This window comes from Artibeus jamaicensis, unplaced genomic scaffold (assembly GCF_021234435.1).
Source record: "Artibeus jamaicensis isolate MK-2021 breed Jamaican fruit bat unplaced genomic scaffold, CSHL_Jam_final contig_332, whole genome shotgun sequence".
NCBI lineage: Eukaryota > Metazoa > Chordata > Mammalia > Chiroptera > Phyllostomidae > Artibeus > Artibeus jamaicensis.
The window spans coordinates 23079117-23105016 of NW_026521788.1; the positions used below are offsets into that span (position 1 = coordinate 23079117).

General features: G+C 48.6%; 1 protein-coding gene across 1 annotated transcript in view; it reads left to right on the forward strand.

Moving 5' to 3' along the window:
* CDH23 (cadherin related 23) overlaps window positions 1-25900 on the forward strand; it is a 416092-nt gene that overhangs the window by 93462 nt on the left and 296730 nt on the right. The window contains exon 4 of the mRNA XM_053663874.1: window positions 25136-25278. Within this exon, the coding sequence (XP_053519849.1) occupies window positions 25136-25278 (143 nt within the window). The remainder of the gene's footprint in view (window positions 1-25135; window positions 25279-25900) is intronic.

Sequence of the window (25900 nt, forward strand, 5' to 3'; positions counted from 1 at the left end):
CACCACACCCCAATGAGCGTTTGAGGATACTGAGTCTTAATCCTTAGGCTGATTGCTAATTCTCTCTCCTTCCCCCACTCTATGCATAAAAAACAGCCTGCCTTCTTCCCATTTTTTTGCTAATTAATGCTCTTTATGATCACTTATGTAACCCGCCTAGAGGTCCTTTGCATAATATATCCATCCTGTGCACAGGGTGGAGAGTTTGCATACATAATGTGCAGGAATCTGCGTTCTCCAGGCCATGGTCCCTGCCCCTGTCTGTACCTTTCTTGAACCTCACCTACTGTCCACTGGGTGTGCACCCCACACCCTGCAAGAGAGCCAGGGTGAGGCTCTCGAGGGAGTAGGGAGATGGATCACAGACGCCTTATTTCACTTAGGTAAGCCCATGCATGGCATGGTAGCAGTGAGCACAGCATCTTTAAGGGTGGGTCGGAGAAGGCTCCCCACTCCCCTCACTTGAGGACATGCCAGAGCTGGTGTGGATGAGAAGACATTTACAAGGAGAAAAGAAGTGAAGGGTCTTCCAGACAGAGGAGTGTTGGCCTGGAACCTTCTGAGCACAGGATGCTGTGAGTTTGGATACAGGGCTCAGAGAAAGAGAATGGGGCCTCTTTCCCACAGGAATGAGGCTGCCGGCCCGGCTCGGCCTCTGGGCCGTTGGCTGTGTCTGCAGGGCCTTTTTCTAGAACTGCCTGGGCTGCATTGACATTTCTTACCCTGTCACTTGATTAGTCATTTTCCCCCCAGCTAATAGTATGCACCAGTGACCCACTTGCCGCATTTAGTTCCCACACTTGCTTTATTTGGCCCACGCAGGGTTTCTTTAAACATCTGATTAGTTGCCAACATTTAAACCTTGGGAAATTTTGCATCAAAACATGGATTTCCAGTTTTTGTTGATTGGATCTGGCAACAATCAGCTGGAATTAGAAAGCTGCCCCCGTTAGAGCAGCTGAGCATCTTTGTTCACTGGTTTCTGGGCTGACATTAAGCTCGTGACCTCACTGATTTGTAGAGACCAATTACATAGTCTGAACATGTCTTCATTTCACTCTTGTTCTTCAAATGCATTTTTGCTTAACGGAGAGGTCTAGGTTGGCGTTGGCGTTCTCTCAGCACACGGAACGTGTCAGTCCACTGACTTTGCCATCCAGTGTTGTCAGGAAATCAGCACCCAGCTTAGAATGTTGCCTCCTTGATGGCAGTCTGCTTTTCTTCTCTGGTTGATTTTAGGGTAGCCTGTTTTTCTTTGATGTTTTGCAGTTTTGCTATGACTTACCAGGTGTGCCTTTCCATTTAGTTTTTCGTCTTGGGCTTCATCGGGCTCCTTGAATCTATGGGTTGGAGTCTTGGATCAATTCTGGAACACTCTCAGCCTTTATGTTTCAAATGTTGCTTCTGTCCATTGCTTCTGGAGTCTCAGTTGAATATAGGTTAGACCTTTTAATTTCACCCTCCGTGCTTTTTTTTTCACCAAAAACATTTTTTATTGATTATGCCATTACATTTGCTCTATTTCTGCCCTCTGTTCCCCTCCACCCTGCACACCCCTCCCCCACCATTCTCCCCCTTTAGTTCATGAACCCGTGTCTCAAGTTCTTTAGCTTCTCTATTTCCCATACTATTCTTGCCCTCTCCCCCCATCTATTTTCTACCTACAGTCTATGCTACTATTTTCTGTACCTTCTCCCCCCTTCTCCTCCTCCCACTCCCCTGTTGCTAACCCTCCATGTGATCTTCATTTCTATGGTTCACTCCTGATCTAGCTGTCCTCTTAATTTGCTTTTGTTTTAGGTGTGGTTGTTGATAACTGTGAGTTTGCTGTCCTTTCACTGTTCATCTTTTTTATCTTCTTTTTCTTAGATAAGTCCCTTTAACATTTCATATAATAAGGGCATGGTGATGATGAACTCCTTGAATTTGGTCCTATCTGAGAAGCACTTTATCTGTCCTTCCATTCTAAATGAAAACTTTGCTGGATAGAGCAATCTTGGTTGTAGGTCTTTGGTTTTCATGACTTGGAATACTTCTTTCTAGCCCCTTCTTGCCTGTAAGGTCTCTTTTGAGAAATCTACTGACAGTCTGATGGGCACGCCTTCATAGGTGACAGTCCCCTTATCTCTTGCTGCTTCTAGAATTCTCTCTTTCATTTTAATCTTGGCTAATGTAATGATGATGTGCCTTGGTGTGTTCCTTCTTGGGTCCAACTTCTTCGGGACTCTCTGAGCTTCCTGGATTTCCTGGAAGTCTATTTCCTTTGCCAGAATGGGGAAGTTCTCTTTTATTATTTGTTCAAATAAGGTTTCCACTCGTGACTGTTCCTCTTCCCCTTCTGGTACCCCTATAATTCGGATGTTGGAGCGTTTAAAGATGTCCTGGAGTTTCCTAAGCCTCTCCTCATTTTTTTGAATTCTTGATTCTTCATATTTTTCTGTTTGGTCATTTTTTCCTTCCTTCTGGTCTACTCCCTTGATTTGAGTCCCAGTTTCCTTTCCATTACTATTGGTTTCCTGTGCATTTCCCTTCATTTCAATTTGTTTAGCCTTCATATGTTCCTCTAATTTGTGACTAAAATCAACCAGTTCTGTGAGCATCCTGATCACCAGTGTCTTGAACTGTGCATCTGAAAGTTTGGCTATTTCTTCATCGCTTAGATTTATTGGCTCTGGGGCTCTGAGTTGTTCCTGAGCCATATTTTGATCTGTTTGTGCCTGTTACATATGAGGAGCGGAGCCTTAGTTGTTTACCAGGGTGGGGCCACCCAGGTCGCTGGTTTGTGATGCTGTATGTGGGGGTGGGTCAGAGAGGGAGCTATGGTGATCCTCTCCGCTCGCCCAGTCTGCCTCACCACTCACCCCTGCCTGTTTATCTGAGCGCAAATGTGCGACCTTGCCGCCCTGAGCCACATGGTCTCGATGCTCGCCTCTTCACTGGGTTATCTGCGCACAAATGCGTGACCAACCGCAGACAGCCAGCCACGCCTCTCCCCTGTGTCCGCCCATAGCTACCCCGCACCTGGGATCCGCACCTTCGGCTGCTTGCGCACCACCTATGTCCGGGATCTTTTTTGCCCGACCTGCTTCGCTGCTGGCTTCTCACCAGTTTAGCTGAGCAGTTCGTTATTTTCGGACTCCGTATTGTCAATTTTCTGTGTGGTTTGGTTGCATTTATTGTTGTTAAAACTTTGTTGTTTTTAGATTTGGTTGTGCGAGGATGCCAGGTGTTTCCACCTACGCCTCCATCTTGGCGGAAGTCCCCCTCCATGCTTCTTAGCCTCTCAGTCATATTTTCCATTTCTGACCTGCTGCCCAGCCCTCTGGAAAATTTCTTCAGTTTTATCTTTCAGTTTACCAATTCTCTTTTCAGCTACATCTAATCTTCAGTAAGACCAACACATGTGAGATTTTAATTATATTTTTATTTCTAGCTGCTCTTTAATCCCTTCTTTAAATTTCCTTGTTCTTTATTCAAATTGGTGAGCCTCTCTTTTGGTTCTCCAAGCATACTTTAGTAAACATATTTTACATTCTACGCCTGATAATTCCAATATCTGAACTGTCTGACAGTCTGAGTATGCTATCTGTTTTTCTTAGGTTCTCAGTCCCAGTATTTAGTATGTGTGAGAATTTTGACTGTGAACTCCTCACTTGGCTGAAAGTGTTGGGTGGAGGGATTCTTTTATTCCCGAGACCTTCAGTGAGAAGGTTACTGCAGAGAGAATTTGCATTTCTTTTTATTAAGCACTTGGGCTTACTTCTTGTTGGGGACCACTTTAAATAGCACTTTTGCTTAAGGATTTTTAGACATCCAGGCTTGCACACCTGGGCCGCAGGCGCAGTGGGAGCCTTCCCGTGCTTAGGAATTCTTAAGAGCCAAACTCCTCTTTCTGTTCAGCACCGCAATTTCAGAGAAGCGTTTTTTTGTTTTGTTTTGTTTTGTTTTGTTTTGTTTTCAGATTCCTGGTTCACATGGGAGTCCAAACTTATTTCTACTTCACTTGTATACTGGGGCCCCTGCTTTAGTGAGGATGGTTTTCTGTTGGACTCCCTGCCTGGAGTGGGACCCCATGGGCCCTGGGCCTCTCCTCTCCTCCGAGCCCTGGGCACTGTGACAGCAAAAACTCAGGTTTGCCTGGTTCGGTGACTAACCCTGAGGCGTGAGCCAGCCTCTCTGGGTTTCTTATTTCACTCAGTATTGAGCCTAAGCAGTTCTTATTTTCTTGTCCACTTCTTTATCTATGTAATAAGGTTTAAAACATTCTACCTGGTATTTTTAGTTGTTTTCAGCTTTCAGCTTGATCCAGGTACCTATGCTATATTGCCAGAATTAGAAACCAAGACCATTTAAGCTGTAGTCTGTTGGAGGGCAGGTTTTTAAAAACATATTATGACCTTATTGATCTCACTATCTAGTTTTAGTCCTGGCACACGTACTGAGGCCACGTGATAGATCCTCGGTAAATGTTAACTGAGTAACAAAAGGCTGCGGGGGGGTGAGCAACTAATGGGTGGATTAGTAGGCAGAATGGAAGATCACATTACAGACATGGAAACTGAGACCAAAGTGACTTTCCAACACAATAGTTGATAGCTGAACTGAGGCTCCTTGAATGAGTCTTATTAAGGGTGGCCAAGTGCACAATACAGTATTGTTAATGATAGTCACCATGGCTAACTACAGTCACATTAGATCCCCAGGACTTACTCATTTTGCATAAATGAGACTTTATACCCTTTGACCAACATTCACCAACCAAGAAGACTTTGGGTGCCATTTAGAAACCCCCATGGCCAGAGGTCCCAAAGGCATGGATTAAGAGAGGCAGCCAGCCCCTTGGGTCATGTGATCACACTGGGTTAAGAGTGGTTGATGGAGGTCTTCCTGGAGGGTCCCCCTCAGGCTGGCCATGTGGTGGGGGTATAGGGAAGGCTTTGATTATTCTCTCTCTCATAGCCCCACTAACTCACCTTAGACAGTGACCCCAGACAGCAACCATTCTAGAATTGTGTCTCTGCCCTTCATCTTTGCCTGCTGGGAGGGAAGGGCCCCGGCCCCCTGCCTGGGTGGGGAAGGCTCACAGGAGCAAGGCTTACTCTGTGGTCCAGGTGGGGCTTCTGGGAGGGCGCTGCTGAGTCGTGCCAGCATGTTCTGTGGTCCGGCGGCATGAGGTTCTCTTGGGCTTCTTTAGACTTCTCTCCCAGTGCTACCTTTCACCCAACACCACTAACACTCCAGCTCCCTGCCCACGGTACCCCCCCTAGCAAACATTATTCACCTTCAGAAAACCTTGAGGTTCCCAGTCAGGTAGACAGACTTGCACAGTCTTTGGCATGTAGGTGAAGTTCAACAAAATGTCACCCTCCAAACTTGACCTTAGCCTCAGCACATGCTTACCACATAAGGGCTGTCGCTGAACCATTGTGGTGATGGTTGATTTGAGTGAGTTGCTCTCAGAGGAGTTGACTTGTTTTTCTAATTACCTAAACGAGGGTCACAATCTATGCCCTTCGTTTGTGGTGCAATTAGAAATCTCACATTTATTCTCTGATGTTGACTTGATATATTCTGTATAATCTGTGGGAGGAAGTGGATGCAGCAAAGTTGATGATTGGGGGAAATACATTTTGGAAGAGATAAATTTTTTAAAAAATTAATTGTGACCAAGGGGAGCCAGTTTAGTCCTGACTCTACCACTATATATAGGACCTCAACCAGCCCTCACCCATCCTGGACCTCAGTGTCCCTGTTAGTAGCCCAAGGGCACTTTGTGATATCTGAGACCCCATTGAGCTCTGACATTCTCACTGGAGAATGTGGTTCTCACTGGAGCCAAAGGCTCCCCTTCTCCACTGGACTGAGGGCAGGTCCTGGCCACAGCAGCCCCAGGAGATCACTCTCAGGGGCTTTCTGTCCCTCACTCTGTGTATAGGTCCACGTGGTACCACATGATCCTTGCTGACGTGGGGATGGGAAGGCAGGCAGTGCTTCCAGCATCTGCCTTGTGGTGATAGGAGGTTTCTGGCCTCCTGTGACATGCTTTCTTTGGTGAGGAATAGCCCTCTGGGCACTGGCTGCCCAGCCCCAGGCCCTGTCTGCAGTACAGGACAGAGGGACCTAGAAGGGGTGAAGCACAAGTCCTCTACCTCCCTTTCTAGGCTTTTTGGAGCACCAGCAGTATTCAGAAAACAATTTCAGAGAGCAGATCCAGCCAAAGAGCGAGAGAGAGAACAGAAAGAGCCCAGAGTCTTGCCCACAAGTTCCTAGAAGTGAAGCACACACATAATGTTCAGAGATGAAGGTACTGAAAATCATGGGTGACAACTGTGGGTGCAAAAGCATGTAAGTAGCAAATATGGGGGCAGTTCCTTGGCTAAGTGGCAAGGGAACCACCCTGCAGCCCACCCTCAACTCTTCACTTACTTGAATCTGCCTCCCACCCATCAATGTCCCTCATTTCCACAATACAGGGCTCAAGAACTTTCAACTCTGTCTATAGGGGAGTAGGAAGAAGAATCCTGATTCCAATGGAAAGAGAACCTCTAAGGGCTCTAGAAGTTTACCATCTGCCTAAATCAAAACTAGACTTGCCCAGTTAAAGAACATCCTTCCACTCTGGCTGGTGTGGCTCAGTGGATTGAGCACTGGCCTGCGAACCAAAGGGTCACAATGATTGGATTAGATTCCCAATCAGGAAATATGCCCGGGTTGCAGGCCAGGTCCCCAGTAAGGGGTGCATGAGAAGCAACCACATATTGCTGTTTCTCTCCCCTGCTTTCTTCCTCCCTTCCCCTCATTCTAAAAATAAATAAACAAAATCTTAAAAAAAAAAAAAAAGGGATATCCTTTCAGTCAGGGCAGGTTAGGCACTGGAAAGGTTGTCGGGTTCTTTCTCCCTTTTCTCAGCTCCTCAAACAAAGACAGCAATACACTCCTAGGGGATGTTTTGGTATGGCTTCTCCTTGGTATGACTTCTAGCATTATCAGAACCAGTGCTGGGGGAATCAAAGCCTCTCTGGAATGTCTGGGGTTTATGAAGTGCTTTCTCTTCTGTTGTCTGACTTGACCCACAGGCTTCCGAAGCAGGAACAAGGCCACTGAAGTAGTGCCACTTGCTTAGGTTACACAGGTGGGAGCAGGAGTGGGACCTGGGTCTCTGACTCGCACTGGTTGACTCTGGACCCATCATTCAGCTGCACTGAGCCATGGTCTCTGAGACAGGAAGACTGTGTAGCTGCTGGCCGGCCAGGTGTGGGGGTGTGGTCATGGAAGACCCAGAACTGGCAGCCAGGAAAGTACTCACTAAGTGTTGGGAATCCTGCAGATACTGAGTCAGTATGATTATTTCAGGTGCTCAGTATTTGGTCTGAGTGAAAAGCAGCCCACCTGCGGCCAAGCTAAAGAGGTCCAGGTTCCCTACTCATGAAGCAGTGACTCACACCTGGCAGGGAGATGGGCTGAATCATCTGGAAGGATGGTCTTAGACCCTGTGCTCATGTTCCCCCTCTGTCTGAGAGGTTCTGATATTAGAGCTTCTTATGTGCTCCTTAGGATGAGAACAGCTTGCTCAGTTATTTGTTCCTTTACTCATCTGTTCATTTGCTCATTTATCCATCCACCCCCCTCACCCTCCCACCCATCCATCCATCCATCCATGCATCTATCCATCCATCTTTTCACTCACCCCAAGAAAAGATAAAAGCATCCAAAAAAGTTCTTGGACGAATGTTTCACCAATTACTTTCCGAACCACTGATGACCTTTGAGATGTTCTTGGAAGAAAGGGTTTCTCGGCCAAATAAAGTTGGGGCAAGCTGGATCTTCTCCATCACCTTGTAGGGCTTCACAATGCTCATTAGCATAATAAAGGCTCCGAGAGGTCTTGCAACCTGTTTAAATTTTTTTTAAATGCAATGTTCCCTAGATCTTCTTGACCAAAGAACACTTTTTCATGGAGTACCGTTAGCCTCTAAGGAAATTAATGATTCGTGAAATACACTTTGGGAAGCATTTCTTTAAGTGCAAAATCTTTTTTTAATTATAATGACTTGCATGGAATATTCTTAAGATCTATTATATAGTACCTGCCTTCCTACATGGGGATGACTCATCACTTAGCACTTTCTCGGCACATCATTGAACACATCATCATGAATAGCTCCCTATAATGATGCATTGTCATTGACAGAAGCTAGTGAAGGGACTCAGATTATTTTCAGTTCTTACTTTTCAGGGAGTTTTAATCTTGCCCCTTTGTGAGTAGAAGCAGCTGTTGTTTATTGCTTCTTGTTATTGTTCCTGTACCTCCCTGATATTTCTATGAATTGGAAAAACAAAGAGACAATTTAATTATAAGTGTATGTAAAGTAAGTATAAACAGGCTCTGAGCGAGTGCCTGATCACGTCTCTCTTTTTCACAGTGAGCTCGAAATGTAGTGTGTAGACTTTGGTATAATGACTTTCAGTTGCTCAGAGCCCTGTGGGGCTAGTTTCCTGCTTTTCATCAGTGTCCTGGGTAACTGAATATGTGGGATACGACCCTTGGAGATATGGGGTGTCAATAAACCCCCAGAAAAGAAAAGGCCTCCGTGAATCATTTTGGGCCATGATTGAACAGGAACAGCATCTTCAGGGTCAGGTGGTCCTGGTATGAATCCTGGCTCTGCTTCTTGCCAGCTGTCTGATCCTGAGCAAGTTGCTGTACCTCCCTGAGACTTAATCTCCTCCTTTGAGTGTGGAAAGACCTTCCTCACAGATTTGTGGTAAATATTAAATGAGACAGTGAATGTGAAGTAGTTAACAGGGTGCCTGTCATACAGCAGGTGCTCAATAAATGGTAGTAGCGGCAAGACTGGGACTAAGATGAGGCAAGCAAGGCACACCCAGTGCAAAATTTTAGGGGACACTCTGAGACTTGTGCAAGTACAGTGTCAGCACCAGAGAATGAGTGCCACCTTAAATGCTACGTCCTGGGTGCCTCTCTTATCTCATACCCTGGCTAGTGGGACACTGTCACCCCGAGTTGCCCTCAGAGACTGAGGGTCTGGAAGGCCCCTGATTAGATGGGAGAGGCCTGTGCTCACCTAGAGAACCAGCCCCACCACCTGTAACTGCTTTCCCACCTGAGGCTGCAGGTGAGCCCACTGAGAGCCCCGGACCCGAGGAAAGATGGGACTGGGGGTGAGCACAGTGTTCCCCACTTGGGAAAGGGGCTCACTCACCTGGGTCACCTAAGTGTGGGACTCTCCATGGAGCCCCATCCCTCAACCCCTGAGTGGGGACACGGCCTCTGCCAGCTGGCTGAACCCCCACTTCCCCATCAAAACTTTTAAAAACACAAACAGTGACAAGAGCAGCATTTGCATAAATCTCATTAGAAAAAGTGCAAGTTTCATAAATCTTGTGATAAATTAGTGCGATATCATTCTCAACGTGATATATTAATTTTAGGGCACAATGCGTGGTGCTGTGATCATTGTGGGTAATTATGAGTCTCCTCTAGAGGAGGTGATTTCCAGAGGGACTTTTCTGGCCTCCTTCACAGAGGGAAGTGGGAGTGATAGCAGGGGTGAGGGAAGGGTGTCTTCTCACCTGCTTTTCTGGTTTCATCTTTCTTAGTTCCTTAGTTTCCTTTCCCTCTGTAGAGAGGTGAAAAGAAGTGGCCTTGGCTCTGGCCAAGGGATGAAGAGTGGGAGCACAGAAGGGGATGGGACTCTGAAGTCCGCACTACCATCGAAAAGAACTTAAGTGGCCAGGACCTGAGCCCATGGAAGCTCCAACCCTGTAGTTGGCATAGTTGTGGCCCCAGCTCAGGAACCTTAGCATCACCTGGAATCTCGTTAGAAATGCAAATTCTGAACCAGAAACTCTGGGTGTGGCCCCTGAGCCTGCCTGGGAAACCAGCCCTGTGGGTGATTCTGATGAAGGCTCAGGTTAAAGAACCACCAACTCGGACCCAGTGGTTCTGAGCTTGGCTGCACACTTTGCCTACTCCTCCAATGACATCATTTCATTGTGTCCCTTTGTTATAATGTTGATGAGATGCCATCTTAACTCTTGTTTATGTCAATTAGCCTATGGCAAAAGTGGTTTCATTATAGTTTGTTTCAGTTAAAGTCACAGAACCTATTAAAATGAAGACTTACTATATACAAGGTCTGTCTGGAAAAAGTGCAGCCATTGTTAATATAATGAGAATGGTTTGCATGACATCAATGTAACCTGACAGCCAAGGAGCATGGACTGGAATGAGCATGTGTGAACAATGATGACTTCACTGTACTAGTCAGCAGTGGGGGTGGTAGATGCTGCTGAGTGAGTATGTGTACTGTGTGCCTGTCACCTTCAGAATGACTGCATGAGTAGAGCAATGGATCTGCACCAGAATTTGCGATAAGCTTGAACATTCCTCTGCAGAAGCTATTCCAATGATTCAGAAGACTTTCAGGGACATTGCAATGAGTAGGCAACACAAATGAAAGTGTGGCACGAATGCTTCAAAGATGGTCAAGAATCTGTTGAAAGTGATCCACATTCTGGAAGGCCTGCAACAAGCAGAACACCTGACAATGCTGCCGTCAGCAAAGATTGGCCACTGATGGTGTGAGACCTAGAAGCTGATCTGGGGATTCCAAAAACTACTGTGTCCAAGATCCTGGAGCAAGATCTTGGCATGAAAGGTGCTGTGGCAAAATTTGTTCTGTGGCTTCTGCTACCAGAGCAGAAGGAACATCATGCTGCAGTTGCTAATGACTTGATTCAAACCCCTACTGATGAACCAGATTTCCTCACAGAGGTCATAACCAGAGATAAGTCTCTGGTTATGTGGGTCTATGGCTGCATGATCTGGAAGTGAAGGTCCAGTCATCCCTATGGAAGTTGCCAGGTTCTCTACTCCCGGGAAAGGGGCGGTAAAGTCGCAGGCAAGATCAAGACCATGTTGATTGTGTTTTTGATTGGGTAGCTGTTGTCCATCACAGGTACGCCCCTGCAGGCCAGACAGTGAGGAGTACTACCTCAAGGTTCTTCGTTGGTTGAGAGATGTAATATGAAGAAAACTGCCACAGCTATGGGCAACTGGTGATTGGCAGCTTCATCACGACAACCTGCCCACTCATGCATCACATCTCATGCAGAGTTTTTTGGTGAAACATCAAATCATCCAGGCAGCTCAACCCCACTACAGCCCAGATTTGGCACCCTGCAACTTCTGGCTTTTCCTAAAACAAAAATCACCTTTGAAAGGGAAGAGATTTTAGACTGTTGATGAAATTCAGGGAAATACAACAGGGCAGTTGATGAAGACTGGGAGAACTGTGTGAGGTCCCAAGGGGCCTACTATGAAGGGGACTGAGGTGTCATTGTCCTATGTGCAATGTTTCTTGTATCTTCTTCAATAAATGTCTCCATTTTTCATGTTACATGGCTGGATACTTTCTGGACTGACCTCATAAAACAACATACTAAACCAATTAATTAAAACAGAATTCTTAAATGGCAGGGCCTGAGCATTTTTCTTTTTTTTTTAGAAACTGCCCAAGTGATGCTTATATGAAATCAGGTTGAGATTCACTACTTCAAAGCCATGAATTAACTTTTTCAAATATTGGGATTGGAAATTTTTGAACACAGAAAGAGGCAATGGAGAATATAATTGCTTTTCTTTTTCTAACTGGCCTGTGGTATTGGCCTCAGCTGAAAGTGCCTGGGAGCGCCCACGTACTCAGGGCCATGGGGGTCTCATGCAGGAGGATCATCAGGAAACTGGCTTTCCTGTTGGTCAAGCGAAAAGGTCACCTTGAGCAGTTCACTCTGCACATTCGAATGCCCTGGGGACCGAGAACTTCCCAAAGCCTAACTGTACCCTAGACCACTGAACCCCAGCCATGCGGCGTGGGGCATGGGCACAGGTGTTTGAAAGCTCCAGGTGATTCCAAGGTGCTGACAAGTTTGGAAACCACTGACCTATGGGTTTTCCTTAGTCATAGTTTCTTGGATTAGTCCTGAAGGCTGAAGGAACCTCAGGAATTATCTAGATCTTGGTTATCAACTAGGGCTGTCCTCAGGAATCTTTTGGGACTTTTGGTTCTGGTTTTGGTTTTTAAAAATCCTGATGCTTGCATCCCTCCCCAGAGAACTCTGATGTACTTGGTCTAGGAGTATAGCTGGACACCTGGAATTGAAAAAACACCACACGTGAATGTACCATGCAGCCAGGCCTGGGGCCCCAAAGGCTAGGGCACCCCACCATCTGTAGCAGAAGGAAAGGACCTCTTGGAGATAGTGGCCTATTCGCAAAGGCTGGCCTCCCTGCAGTGCTCTGGCTTTCCCCAGGCATTGACATTGGTGGTGGGGGCCTGTGATGACCAGTGACGTTAGCATGGCCTCTTTCTGAGCCAGGGGGCCTGTAGGTGGTGACAGGCAGGGTGTGCCAGCTCAGGGCAGGAGGGAAGTGCCAGGGTCCCCCGGAGCAGGAAAGAGTCAGCACAGGTCTGTGAGTGTTTGGGTAATCTCTTTGTGAGCCTTTAATGACCTGCAGTGCTCTGTTTATTTTAATGATAATGTCAAGTTCAATTTGCCTGTCATTTTCCCACATTTCCTTTTGTAAAGTTAATTGAACAGTTCAATGAATTGAAAAGTTTCAGGAGAAGGGAAAAAAATACCCACCCCTCTATTATCACTGTTATTAAATCTGGTAACTACGCTCGGCTGTCCAGCCCTTGTGACAGGGCTCCAACCCCCGCAGGCCGGGGAGCTGCAGCAAGGACTCAGGAAGGTCGCACGGCATTCCAGAGGCCCCTTTCTCATGGCTATTTCGTTCTCAGGCTGCTGTATCTGAGCAGAAAGGAGGATCCAGTCTACCTAGGACCCCGGCTGCTGGGCCACCCAGAATGTGTCACCCAGTGTGCAAAGACCTGCCGGCCAGGCCGAGTCGTCTGTCCCCTCCTCTTCTCCACAGCACTTTGTATTGTACCTAGTGTGTGGCAAACAGAATCATAACCGTATAGATGTTTCAACTGGGTGGGACCTTAATGTGACGCAGTAGGAAGAATACTGGGGAGCTGGGGACAAATCTGAGTGTCAGCTCTCCCCACTGTAGCTATTGGCTGGGTGAGGGTGGACAAGCCACTGAACCACCCAGCCCTGCTTCTGGCTTTGTAGAATGAGCTCCTGGGCCTCGTCAGGAATGCGGACGTGTGGCACACAGACAGCCACCCCGACCCGACTCCCGTCAGGGTCTCCACGCATCACGGCCTTCTTCCCTAGTGGACTCAGAGGCAGCCCCCCCTCATTCTCCACACGCTGCCCACGGAACCACGACCGGGACTGGTGTGGGAAGGTGGCCCATGGCGTATCTGTCCAGCTTGGATTCGATGATCCGAGAGGACCATTGACACCAGTTCCTCACGGTGTCAGTGGGGACAGGGAGACTCAGGACGATAACTTGCCCATGGTCACAGGAAGTCGTGGCTGGGTGCCAGCCCCGTTAGTTCTGTGCCCTTCTGTCTCCCTCTGTCTTTGCACAGGAATTTCACCGAGGCTGCCTTCCTCACAAAGCTTCACCTGGGCCTTGTGATCCTGTGCCCCAAGTCCTCACCTCCCTGCCGGGATGAGAAGTGCTCCTGTTGGGGTGGGGGGTGGTCTCAGCCTGTGAACCCGCCGAGCAGCAGGAACACATTCCTCACCCATCCAAGCTGTGACTAGACCCCACACGCATACTGGTGCTTCCCAATGTGCCCCTGAAAGGCCAGGAAAAGCATGTGGCACAATGGAAACGAAGGTCTACCCACTGAATGTCAGCTCCAGGAGGCCAGGGCCTTCTGTCTGTTGTGTTCATTGCTGTATGGGCAGTGCCGGCCGAGGGCGGTGCCCAGGGTGGAGCGGGTGCACGGGCACTGTCTGCTGCGTAAAGGACTGTTGCGGTGGCACAGGGTTGGAAGGATGACTGAACGGTCCCAGCTCTGCCACGTGCAAGCTGTGTGACTTTAGGCAAGTAACGTAACCTCTCTGTGACTCTCTAGGTTACAGGGGCTTAGAGCACACCGGTGCCTCCTACCAGGCCGGGCAGCCCTTGGCAGTGACAGCTCTCATTTGCTGTGTTGTGCCAGAATCAGAGCAGCTGCAGGTGTCTGAGACTCAGGGCCGGGTCCCTTAAATATTGGCATTTAATGTCTAATCTTCTTACTTTATTAATTTAAAGCAACAACATGTAGCGTCTACTATCCCTCACCACTAGAGCTTCTGAGTTTAGACCATCCTGCTCTGTTCAGTGTCTCCTCCTCTGGTGAATCAGCTTGCCCCCTTGGCCATCTGACACCTGTGTGCCCAGGTGAGCCAACCACTTCCCTTCTCTGACTCTCAGGAGGAGATCACTGTGGTGCTGGCAGGTGATGAGGGGCTGTGGAAAGCCAGGGTGGTGGAGGGGACCTCCCACAGCCCCTGCTTTGAGCACTCACCTTCCGGCCAGCCAAGTAACCAGAGGTCCAGAGCAGCCTGCACCATGGAAGAGTCCAAAACATGGGGGCCTGGAGGTCTTCATGGGGGTCAGTCTCTGTGGGGCTAGCAGAAGGCAGCATTTAGCTGCTTGGACTGGGGCTTGGAGGGAATTCTTCGTGATCAGAACTGTGAGGGTTGGGGAGGGAGCAGGAATTCTGAGTCAGACAGAAGGGTTCAAACCCTTGCTCTAGCTGTATGACCTTGGGTAGGTCACTTTCCCACTCTGAGCCTCAGCTTTCTCAGTGCATAGTGGGGATACTGGCCCCTCTCTGTGTGGCCACTATGAGAGATGGATGATAGAGATGAAAACCGCAGAGAACGGAGCCCGGTGCTGGGGAGGAACAAACTTTCCTCTACTCTCAAGGTTCAAATAGACATGAGGCAGATTGGCAAGTGAAAAATGGCCAAATTTAATCATGCACATGCATGGGAGCCCCACATACATGAGACAGAGGCCCCACCTGCAGGAGAGGCTCAGAGCCAGAGAGCAGACCCTCTGAGCTCGGGATCCGGTACAGTGCCCTGGGGCCTCCACAGGGTCCTTGGCGGAGGGGGGCAGGAGGGCAGGGGGGGAGCGGTGATAGAAGAGCAGATGTTTAGTCAGTAAAGGCTTTTCCTGCCATACAGGTGGGTGGGTCAAAAGGGCTCCCTGATAATCTCTTATTATGGGCAAGGCCCCTAATTCAAGTTCTCCTAACCTGAAGCCAAATTTGCCTGTAGCTCAACACAGCCTGCCTACCACAGAAGCGCATCTCTGGTGGCTTGTTCTGAGCCCCCACAGGCGCTTAACGGATGCCAGTTCCCCTTCCCTTTGACAGTTCATGCTGTCTGCCCTGAGTGGGCTGAGCCACAGGAGACGAGGTGTGCAGATGGCCTCTGGGTTTTGGAGACAGAGGCAGCTCCCTCTATCTAGGGCAGGGGTTTTCCGATGAGAGTGAGGACGTTGGTCAGTGCAGGGCAGTCATGAGGTCACCTGCCTCTCAGGAGAGAGGGGCCGGGGTCAGATCTCACTCTGGCTTACTCAGCTTCCTCTAGGTATGTGTAGGCAGGGTCTGGCAAAACAGAAAGAAAAAAAATGCAATACAAAAATTGGCTCCCCTGAGGTCAAACCAAGTTCAAGATCCAGGATAACTACAGGGAAGGGGCCTGGCTGAAGGCAGAAGAGCTAGAAGGGGGGAACCTAAGACAAATGAGATTATTCCCAGGAATCAAGGCACTTAACTGGCTTGTCTTATCCCAGAGGAGAGACAAATGAGGTGCAGTCTCCAAGGCCAGCCCAGGCTCTAGGGGGCTCATCCCAGGGGACAGGGGAGGTCAGGAGCCCCTGGCTCTGGCAGAAACCGGGCCAGATCAGCCAGAGCCCTCCGGAGCAAGAGAAGGAGGATGGGTTTTCCTCCAGCTGGGGTGGGGGATATGCAGCAGGCCTGATGCTGTGAGGAGGGGGAGGAGTGGTTAGTCTCAGAAAGCTTGGTCATGACCCCCAGCCTGTAATCTGGGGCTGGGGCTGGGGGCCTGCCATCTGCTGCTGCTTGGCTCCACTACTCACCACTGAGCAGCCCCATTCCATCAGCCGTCTCCCAGCCGGGACCCCTGATCCTCCCTCTATAAAATGAGAAGGAACTTTGTCCTTCTGCTTCTTTCTTTAGCCATAGGGCTCCCCTGTTTCTGAGTTTGCCTGAAGACTTCAAGACTGATTATCTCCCTCCAAGATGCCCTGAGTCTGATAGGGGCAGAGTCTGGCCCTAGATCCTCTGCCTCTGGATAGGAAGGGACAGCAAATCAGGGCCGATGTGAAGTGCTTTTAGGTCACAGATTGCAAAAGGCTTGTTCTCACATGCCTTTAGGATTGATTAGTAGTGACTGCATGGAACCCAGTGTTGTGAAGGATTCTGAAGTTGGATATAGACTCATCAGAAAAGGAAGTTGTGATTGATTAGTAATGTCTGCATGGGCAGGGGAACAAACTACTAGCCAGATGGCCCTAAGAGAGGAGTGATAGTTAATCATGGAGGGGTGGGAAGATTTGCTAAGCACGTCCCAGGACATCAGACTCCATCTTCAAGGGCCAATGGTCTCTCCCTGCTGTGTAGAGGTACAAACAATGAATCAGGGAGCACAGAGAAGAGAGAACTTTGTGATGCAGGTGGTGTTTGAGGTGTGCATTTAAGGTGAATGGGATTTGAGAGGCAGGGGGAGGAGGAAGGGCCTTTTAGGCTGAAGGAACACCAGCAGCACAGGTGTGGACACTGCGGCATGCTGGAGGGATGACAGCAGTCTGGTGGGCTGAGCCTCTGCAGCCGTGAGATGGGAGGGCAGGCAGGAGCCGAGGGAGGACAGGTAGGAGGAACATGGGCCACCGTGGCAGGAATTCAGTTTTAATCCTGCAGGAATTTGGAGGGGCAGCGGGGATGGTTCTGAGGGGGTGTGGCACAATCAAAGGTCTGCTTTAAGAAAATGCTGCTGCAAGGTCAAACAAAGCAAGGAGGCCTGATGGATGGATTCTTCATATCCTTCATTCATTCTGTAGTACCCTCGTTGTATTTTGGGAACAAACACAGCTCTCAACTTCTCCCACCCAGAAAAAAATAAGCCTTGCATCCTGCCACTGCCCTGCCTGAGTTTCTGGCCCACCCCGAGTCTAGCAGGCAATGACGCACAGCTCTCCAGGGGAGTGTGACACAGCAATCCCAGCAAATAACAACAATAATAGTAATAACAGTCATCTCAGCAATCAGCAGGGGCCCAGCAGGGGAAGCTGTGATTGTCCACCCCTTGCCTGGAAGATGGATGTAGCCTGCCACTCAAGGCCACCGCTGAGGGGTGGGCTGCCAATCCTGCACCTCCCAGGAGCATTCACTGGCCACTGAGCAGGTCCCCGCTCCAACCTGGGACCCTGGACTCCAGGATGGGCTATAGTGTCACAGAATGGGAAGCTGGGCCTCCGGATGGGGTGTGGGGCCAATTCCCGAGAGGCTGGAGCCCAGCCAGTGCCCAACTATGATTCCACTTGCATCCAAAGCCAAGTGCTACTGGCTCGGGCATTATTAGGTTTTGATTAGCCAGGCTTTTTCCTGTCCATTAGTGTACATAATTAAGAATTAACTTGCTATACTTTCTCTTCTTGTTGCGGCTCAGAGATTTTCATGACTTTTGGAAGCTATCTTCTTTTAACACCTCTAGGCAGTTGGCAGGACTCATTTATTTACCCACTGACTCTTTACTGAGTGGCTCAGGGATGCCAGCCCCAGTGTTAGCTTAGCAATACAACAGGGAACAGGACGGCAGGCTGTGGACCGGGGTCTCCGGGCAGGCAGTCTGCAAGTCAAGGGAATAAACAAGACCAGCCCAGGGGAGGGAGAGCTATGAAGGCCATGACTGCAGGTGCGGGGACCCAGAGTAACCGGGCATCTCTTTAGATAGATTCTGTGTGGTCCAGTATTTAAGAAAGGCCTCTCTGAGGAGGCAGATCTTGGCCTGAGAGGTGACTAAGGAGCAGCATGTAGTGACTTGGAACATTCCTAGCAGAGGGCATGGTCAGAGCAAAGGCCCTGAGGCAGCCAGACTACTTAGGAGCAGAAAGAAGGCCATGGGACCACGGCAGGTGAGCCTGTAGGAGAGGCCATGGGAGGTGTTGACTGGGGTGAGATCACAAGGACCTTGGACACGCTTTCATTTTGATTTTAAATTGCTTAATTGTGGTAAAATACGCATAACACAAAAATTTACCATTATAACCATTTTAAGTGTGCGGTTCAACAGTGATGAGTACATTCACACTGTTGTGCAAACGGTCCCCAAAGCTCTCTTCATCTTAAATCCTGCACCCATTAAACAGCTCTCCGTCACCTGCTTTCTCAGCCCCTGGTGACCACCCTGCTGTTTTCTGTCTTTCTGAATGCCACAGAGGTGGAATCGCACAGCATCTGTCTTTTTGTGCCTGGCTTATTTCACTTAGCACCACATTCAAGGTTCATCCATGTCTTAGTTCGCGTCGCAATTTCCTTCCTTTTTAAGGCTGAATGATATTCCATGGCATATACACGAGGACTGTCGAGAAAGCATCCAGCTATGTACTATGCAAAATAGAGGCATTTATTGAAGAAGATACAAGATACAAGATAGAAGAAACATTGTACATAGGATAGTGACATCTTAGCCCCCTTCAAAGTAGGCACCCTGGGACCTCACACAGTTGTTCCAGCATCTCTTCCACTGTTCAAAACACACTGCAAAAATCCTTTGGAATTGCCATCAACTGCCCGTTGTATTTCCCTGAATCTCATCAACAGTCTAAAATCTCTTCCCTTTCAAAGGTGATTTTTGTTTTAGGAAAAGCCAGAAGTTGCAGGGTGCCAAATCTGGGCTGTAGTGGGGTTGAGCTGCCTGGATGATTTGATGTTTCACCAAAAAACTCTGCATGAGATGTGATGCATGAGTGGGCAGGTTGTCGTGATGAAGCTGCCAATCACCAGTTGCCCATAGCTGTGGCAGTTTTCTTCATGTTACATCTCTCAACCAACGAAGAACATTGAGGTAGTACTCCTCACTAACTGTCTGGCCTGCAGGGGCGTACCTGTGATGGACAACAGCTACCCAATCAAAAACACAGTCAACATGGTCTTGATCTTGCCTGCGACTTTACCGCCCCTTTCCCGGGAGTAGAGAACCTGGCAACTTCCATAGGGATGACTGGACCTTCACTTCCAGATCATGCAGCCATAGACCCACATAACCAGAGACTTATCTCTGGTTATGACCTCTGTGAAAAAACCTGGTTCATCAGTAGGGGTTTGAATCAAGTCATTAGCAACTGCAGCATGATGTTCCTTCTGCTCTGGTAGCAGAAGCCACAGAACAAATTTTGCCACAACACTTTTCATGCCAAGATCTTGCTCCAGGATCTTGGACACAGTAGTTTTTGGAATCCCCAGATCAGCTTCTAGGTCTCACACCATCAGTGGCCAATCTTTGCTGACGGCAGCATTGTCAGGTGTTCTGCTTGTTGCAGGCCTTCCAGAATGTGGATCACTTTCAACAGATTCTTGACCATCTTTGAAGCATTCGTGCCACACTTTCATTTGTGTTGCACTCATTGCAATGTCCCTGAAAGTCTTCTGAATCATTGGAATAGCTTCTGCAGAGGAATGTTCAAGCTTATCGCAAATTCTGATGCAGATCCATTGCTCTGCTCATGCAGTCATTCTGAAGGTGACAGGCACACAGTACACATACTCACTCAGCAGCATCTACCACCCCCACTGCTGACTAGTACAGTGAAGTCATCATTGTTCACACATGCTCATTCCAGTCCACTCTCTTTGGCTGCCAGGTTACATTGATGTCTCACAAACCATTCTTGTTATATTAATAATGGCTCAACTTTTCTGGACAGACCTTGTATACCACATTTCAGTTATTCATTCTTGCACTGAAGGATACTTGGGTTGCCTCCACCTTTTGGCTATTGTGAATAATGCTGCTGTGAACATGGGTATACAGTAATTTAAGTTCTTTAAAGTTATTCTTCCCAGCGTGAGTTTAGGCTGGGCCCCAGCCTGGTCTGGGTGGGCACAGAGTAGAGGGGCTAGCTATCCCCACTGGGTTACCTTTTCCTGGGAGGGCAGGGAAGCAAAAGCAAAGGGTCCTCCAGCGGCACCAATTGAGCTGAGAGCCCTGAGACTGAGCTTTTAAATCATTCTGAGACCTAAGGAGCTTTTCCCTGCATCTAAAATGTGAGCTGTAAACCAGGCTGACTTACAGGCAGTACTCACAGGTCTGGTTGTTTATGGCCAGTGTCCTTTCTGATTGGTTGATGTCTGTACTGTGCCCGTTGTTAAATATTTGAATATCATCCTTCTATAAACCAGTCTCAGGACTTCCAAACCTGGCTATGTGCCAGACTCTCTTACAGGGAGAGTGGGGGTTACTGTTTAAAAGTTAACACACCAGCCAATGGAATCAGTGGGGCCTGGGAATTAGTACTGTAACAAGCTTCCTGGGTGATTCTGATGCCAGTCTTAGGGAGCGTCTTATGTGCATTCCCCTAAAAGCAGACTGTGGGATGAGGACTCATGTACAAAGACTTTACTGCGGAGAGAATTCCAGGAAATAGGTGGGGAAGTGAGGACATGAGACAAGGCGGGGAAGGAAGCCATAAAGATGCATTACCCACTAGGTCACCAGTGTGGGCAACTGGAGATGAATCCTGTTGGGGACTCTGAGAGCCAGTGTGCTAACCTGGCCTCTGAGCTAACCCCCAAGAGGTGAGGGAGCTGGGGCATTTATCCACCATCTTACATCAGTCATTCTTTGAACGCTGCTACCAGAGACGTTAGCTCCCTGGCACTTCCGGTCTGTCCTGTGTATGGGTGGGGCAGTCCCTGATGGTGAGAACTGCTCAGGCAAGGGTCCTGGGGCTGGCATGGGAGGTTGGGCAGGCGGGTGTGATATGGGTATATTTTGAGGCATAGTGGGCATGGTACCAACAGCTTCTGCTCTGTAGTGCTGCTGGCTCGCGTCTCTCCACCGCACTGGGCCACCCAGGTCCTGTGCGTTGTTGATTTTCCTCCTATGCCCTCATCCACCGCTGGTAGGAATGTAAATGTTGCCACTGCCATGGAAAACAATTTGGTGGTTCTTCAATAAGGTAAATGTAGAATTACCATAAAACCCTGCAATTCCACTCCCCAGTTGATACCCAAAAGAATCGAAAACAAGTTTTCGAAGGAAACCTTGTCCACACATGTTTACAGCAGCACGATGCACAATATCCACAAGGTGGAAACAACCCAAATGTCCATCAGCTGGTGAATGGATAGACAAAACGTGGCCTAGCCACACAATGGAATAATAGTCATACAAAGGGATTAAATACTAGTACATGCTACAACACGGATGACCCTTGAACACATCATGCCGAGTAAAAGAAGCCAGAGACAAAGACCACATATGATTCTATTCATATGAAACATCCAGACCAAGAAAATTCTGACAGATGGAAGATTAGTAGTTGCCAGGGGCTAGGAGAGAAAGAGTGGGGAGTGACTGTTAATGGGTATGAGTTTCCTTTATAGGGTGAAGAAAATTATCTGAGTGGAGAGGGGGGAGAAAATACAAACAACTGTACTTGGACAACAATAAAATAATTTTTTAAAATAAAATAAAATACAAAAAAGGAAAATGATCTGGAAACAGGCAGTGGTGATGACCGCACGTTATGAATGTACCTCATGCCACTGATCTGTACAGTTTAAAATGGGTTAAAGAATATATTTGATGTGTAGTTTACCACAAGAAGGAAGGAAGGGAGGGAGGAAAAGAAAGGACAGAGGAACGAGACAAACTCTAGGAGTCGCACAGCCAGGGCTGCAAGGCTGCATTGTCTGTTCCCCGGGCGGGAAAGAAGCCGAGTGTGGCGTATGTGCTCCAGGGTCACACAGTCAGGGCTGGTTCTGCTGAGTGGCTGCTTCTCCAGGCTTTGGGCTGGAGCTGGGCCCCTCATCTTGGCCTCGTTTCTGTGTGACTGATACAAACAGAGGTTGCTGGAAGCCGCCCTGGTGGAAATAAGGCCTGTGTCCTGGAGAAGCCCGGGCTATGCCCAACTTCTGCAGAGTGGCAGCACAGTGCTGGGCGGGGGAGTAGGTGCCCAGCTGGAAAATTGCAGGGCATCTCATCTTAAATATAATATTAAATCGGTACCTTTAATTAGTAGACTTAGAAAAGGTCACTAGCAATTACCTGGGACACAAAGAAGGCGTGAGCAGGCAAGAGCCCGTGAGGAAGCCGAAAAGGACCATTTCAAGCAGCACATAATTGAGGGGAAAATGGATAAAAGTCCATGAAATTACAGGGTGGGTGACAGCAGCTGACGGCCCCATCCCTGTCCTGCCCAGCACCCCCCTTCTTGGGAGGACCTGAGCTTCGGGCCTCAGAGAGCCATCTGGGATATCAGGCCGAGAAATGCGACCTTGGCTGGAGGGCCAGTTTGGCTTTCCCAGAACCCCCATTTGCCTGCTGGGAGCTTGGCCCCACCCCCTCCGGCTAGGCTAGGCCCCGAAGGAGGTCGGCAGGTGGGGGGTTCAGTCCAGCGAGGCTACCACAAACTCATTGCTGTGCTGTGAGTAAGCAGGGCCCTGTGGGCCTCAGTTTCCCTGTGAATTTCCCCAAGGCATTGGGAAATAGCTGTGTTCCTCAGACTTGGCCACCCAGGGACTCTCAAGGGTAATGAAAAGGAAATGTGTATCCCTGAAAGTCTCAGGGAGATTGGAAATTCTTTTACAGTTTTAGGTTGTGTCTTTAAATTAAATGTTACATTGTGCTCCCCAAATATTTCCATTTAGTACAGAACAATTGCTTGTCACTGAGCAACACAGATGCTCTGGGGAGATGTGCTTGGTTTCTCCGTGATTTCACGCACCCCCGCCTTCCTCACGTAGAAAGAGCACAGTACTGGCAGTCTGAGGGAATGGAAACTTGGGTTCGGGCCTGACTCTGTTGCTCACTATTGTACTTTGGGAAAATGACTAAATACCTTAGCTTCTCCATCTTTAAAATGGGAGTATCGAATATCGGGCTGCCCAAGTAGTTTCTAACTTTGTTTCAACTCTGTTCCATGATTCTATTCCTTCTTCTCCCACTTCTCACCCACTCCCATCGCCCTGGATACTGCCATGTCCTCCTTGGCTGTGTTGCAGAGAGAGGCTATTTTGCCTCTCTGAGCCTCACCTTCCTAATCTGTAGAATGGGTGTTAACGATGACTCCCAAACAGTCGCTGGGAGGATTTGTCAATGGGCCAGCCACCATGTCTGGCATGTCACGACAGTCTAATCGTCGCCCTTCTCCATATCTTCCTTCTTCAAGTGTCGGGCTTCCAGGCTGGGTCTGATAGGGTCACGTCCATGGAAGTCCTAAATCTTAAATTTGCTGATAAGTGTTGGGATGTAAAGTTTTGGAAATAATCATGGGCTTTGAAGCCAGTGGGCCTGGGCTTTAAATTCCAGCTCTGCCATTTGTAACTGTGCGGCCATTATAAATGACTTAATCACTTTGTTATCTTGCATGTTGTGGGGAGAACGACAGTAAGGATTGAATTACATTGTACACGGGAATCTTTTAGCCTGGTGTCTGGAGTATGATTAGTGCTCAGAAATGTTAGCTATCATTGTCATGTTAGAACTGGCTTTGAAAATTTCACCTGGAAAAGCTCATTAGTGTTCTTTTCTAGATAACATTCCCAGAGTTTGGAATCCCTCCGTACTTAGCCTGGTCATTGAGAGCTATTCAGTAAATATGAGAGTCGGTATTCCCAGAAGAGTGTCCATCCTACTTTATAGGGTAAACTGAGGCTTTGAAAGAAGAGATTCACCCAAGGCCGTAGTTCTAATCTAACCACTCCTTCGAGACTCAGATGAAGACTATAGACTCTCTCTGAAGAAAATGACACACTGCACACTCCTAACATTTTGTACAGTTCCTGGGAGAGTAAAGACCTCAAGCTATGATGACCAGCTGATTCGATTGCTTGGCACCTCCTGTTTTTAGTATGTGTTCTACCTCAGTCCTAGACAAACTAGGGTGGGTGTCACCCTATCCGAAGGCTACCTAGGGAGGGCTGTGCACCCCAGGAGATGCTACACTACACAGGGATGTCTTAGGCAGGGCTGCAGGCCAGGCATCCTAATGCCCAGGGTGTCCTCTGGCCAGATCTTTGTTTCCGAGTGAAGGGTGACACCTTTTTTTGTGTGAACAGGAACTAGACCTTGTCACCCCATGCTAGACTGGAGCTCCTTGAGGCTGGGCCCCATCTCCCTAACCTCGGTGTACCCCAGTGCTTACCACCAGGACAGTACCTAGTCACTGTTGAATGAATGCCAAGTTTTATAAAATATTCTGAATTAAAAAGGGTGCTTCCATTTGCAAAAGACTGAAATCCAACTCAGCTGACTCAGGCATAAAGGGGGGGGGGTAGATTTATTAGTTCACGTAGCTGAGAAGTCCAGAGGACAGAGCTAATATCAGGTACAGCTGGCCGCACACCCTCACACCAACAGGAATCTCTCTCCATGCACCATTTGCCTCGGTTTTCCTCCTCGTTGGCCTCATTGTCAGGTAGGCCCTTCCTGTGCCATGCCAAAGACTGCTGCCAGCAGAGCCAGTTTGTTTAGCAACCCCAGTGGAAGGAGAGCTTCTCTCCTTCCCCATAGTTTCAGCTGAAGTCCCAGGGTTATCTTTGATTGGCTAGCCTGGGTCACATGCTCATCCCTGAGCTAATCATTGTCACCAGGAAGATGGAATGCTCTGATTGGCCAGGGCCGAGCCGGGGGCCTGTTCTCATCTGAGCCACTTGCAGAAAGGGGCTCTACATTAAAATCAGAAAAAGGAAGTCCAGGCAGAAGTCACAGCTGTCCATTACATACATAGTGAACGATGGTTCCCTGTTACAGGCACGTACACGCTGCCAGGTGGCTAGGATGGAGGTGGGGAGCCTGGGTCAGAGCCACCACAAGAGGCCTTGCTGCGTCAGTGACCTGCTGGGGATCTCTTGGTGACCGCCCCCCACTGGGATTCAGCAGCCTGAGCCAGGTGCTGAGGAATGGACTGACCCCCCATTTTTGCCTTCTCCCTTGGATACTGCAGGTTCCTCTGTGACCCAGCTGCTGGCCCGAGACATGGACAATGACCCCCTGGTATTTGGTGTGTCTGGTGAGGAGGCCTCCCGCTTCTTTGCCGTGGAGCCTGACACAGGTGTGGTGTGGCTCCGGCAGCCACTGGACAGAGAGGTATGACCTCAGTCCTTCCCTGCAGGGTACCTGGGGAGCAGACCCTGGGGTAGGACAGGTCATCATCTTTTAGGGGCCTTCCTCTGAGGCCTTATTGTGACCCCGAAGCAGCATCTTCCTCCCTGAACTGTGTCCTTCAAGGGCCAGTGCTAGACTTGGGGTTGGAATGGGGTGGTTGGGTGTGTCTTCAGGCTAGGGGCAACATTGGCTAGATAGGCAGGAGGGATCACGATCCTGGGTTCATCCCCCATAGAATGGGGGTCCCTGGGGTATACAAATATAGCATGTGTACCTGGGATAGACAAATCTACCCCTGCCCCAAACAGACCCCACCAAAGGACATTTTCCAGAGACACAGAAATTGACAAATCTATAGTCCTTAGCAAATTAAGGTAAGAGCTTGAGTAAAACCCCAGCTCCTTCTTTCTCCTTAAATTTGAGGAAGGGGCCATAGAGGTGTCTAGCAACCTATTCAAGATCACCCAGCAATTTAAAGGCCGAGTCTAGATTAGAACCCAAGACTGTTGCTCCAATCTCGTTGCTCTTTTATGGGAAGAATTCCTATTCTGAACCCACTTTGCCAACCCAAGGGGCACTGCTTGTTTTTTAGGGAAGCCTTTGG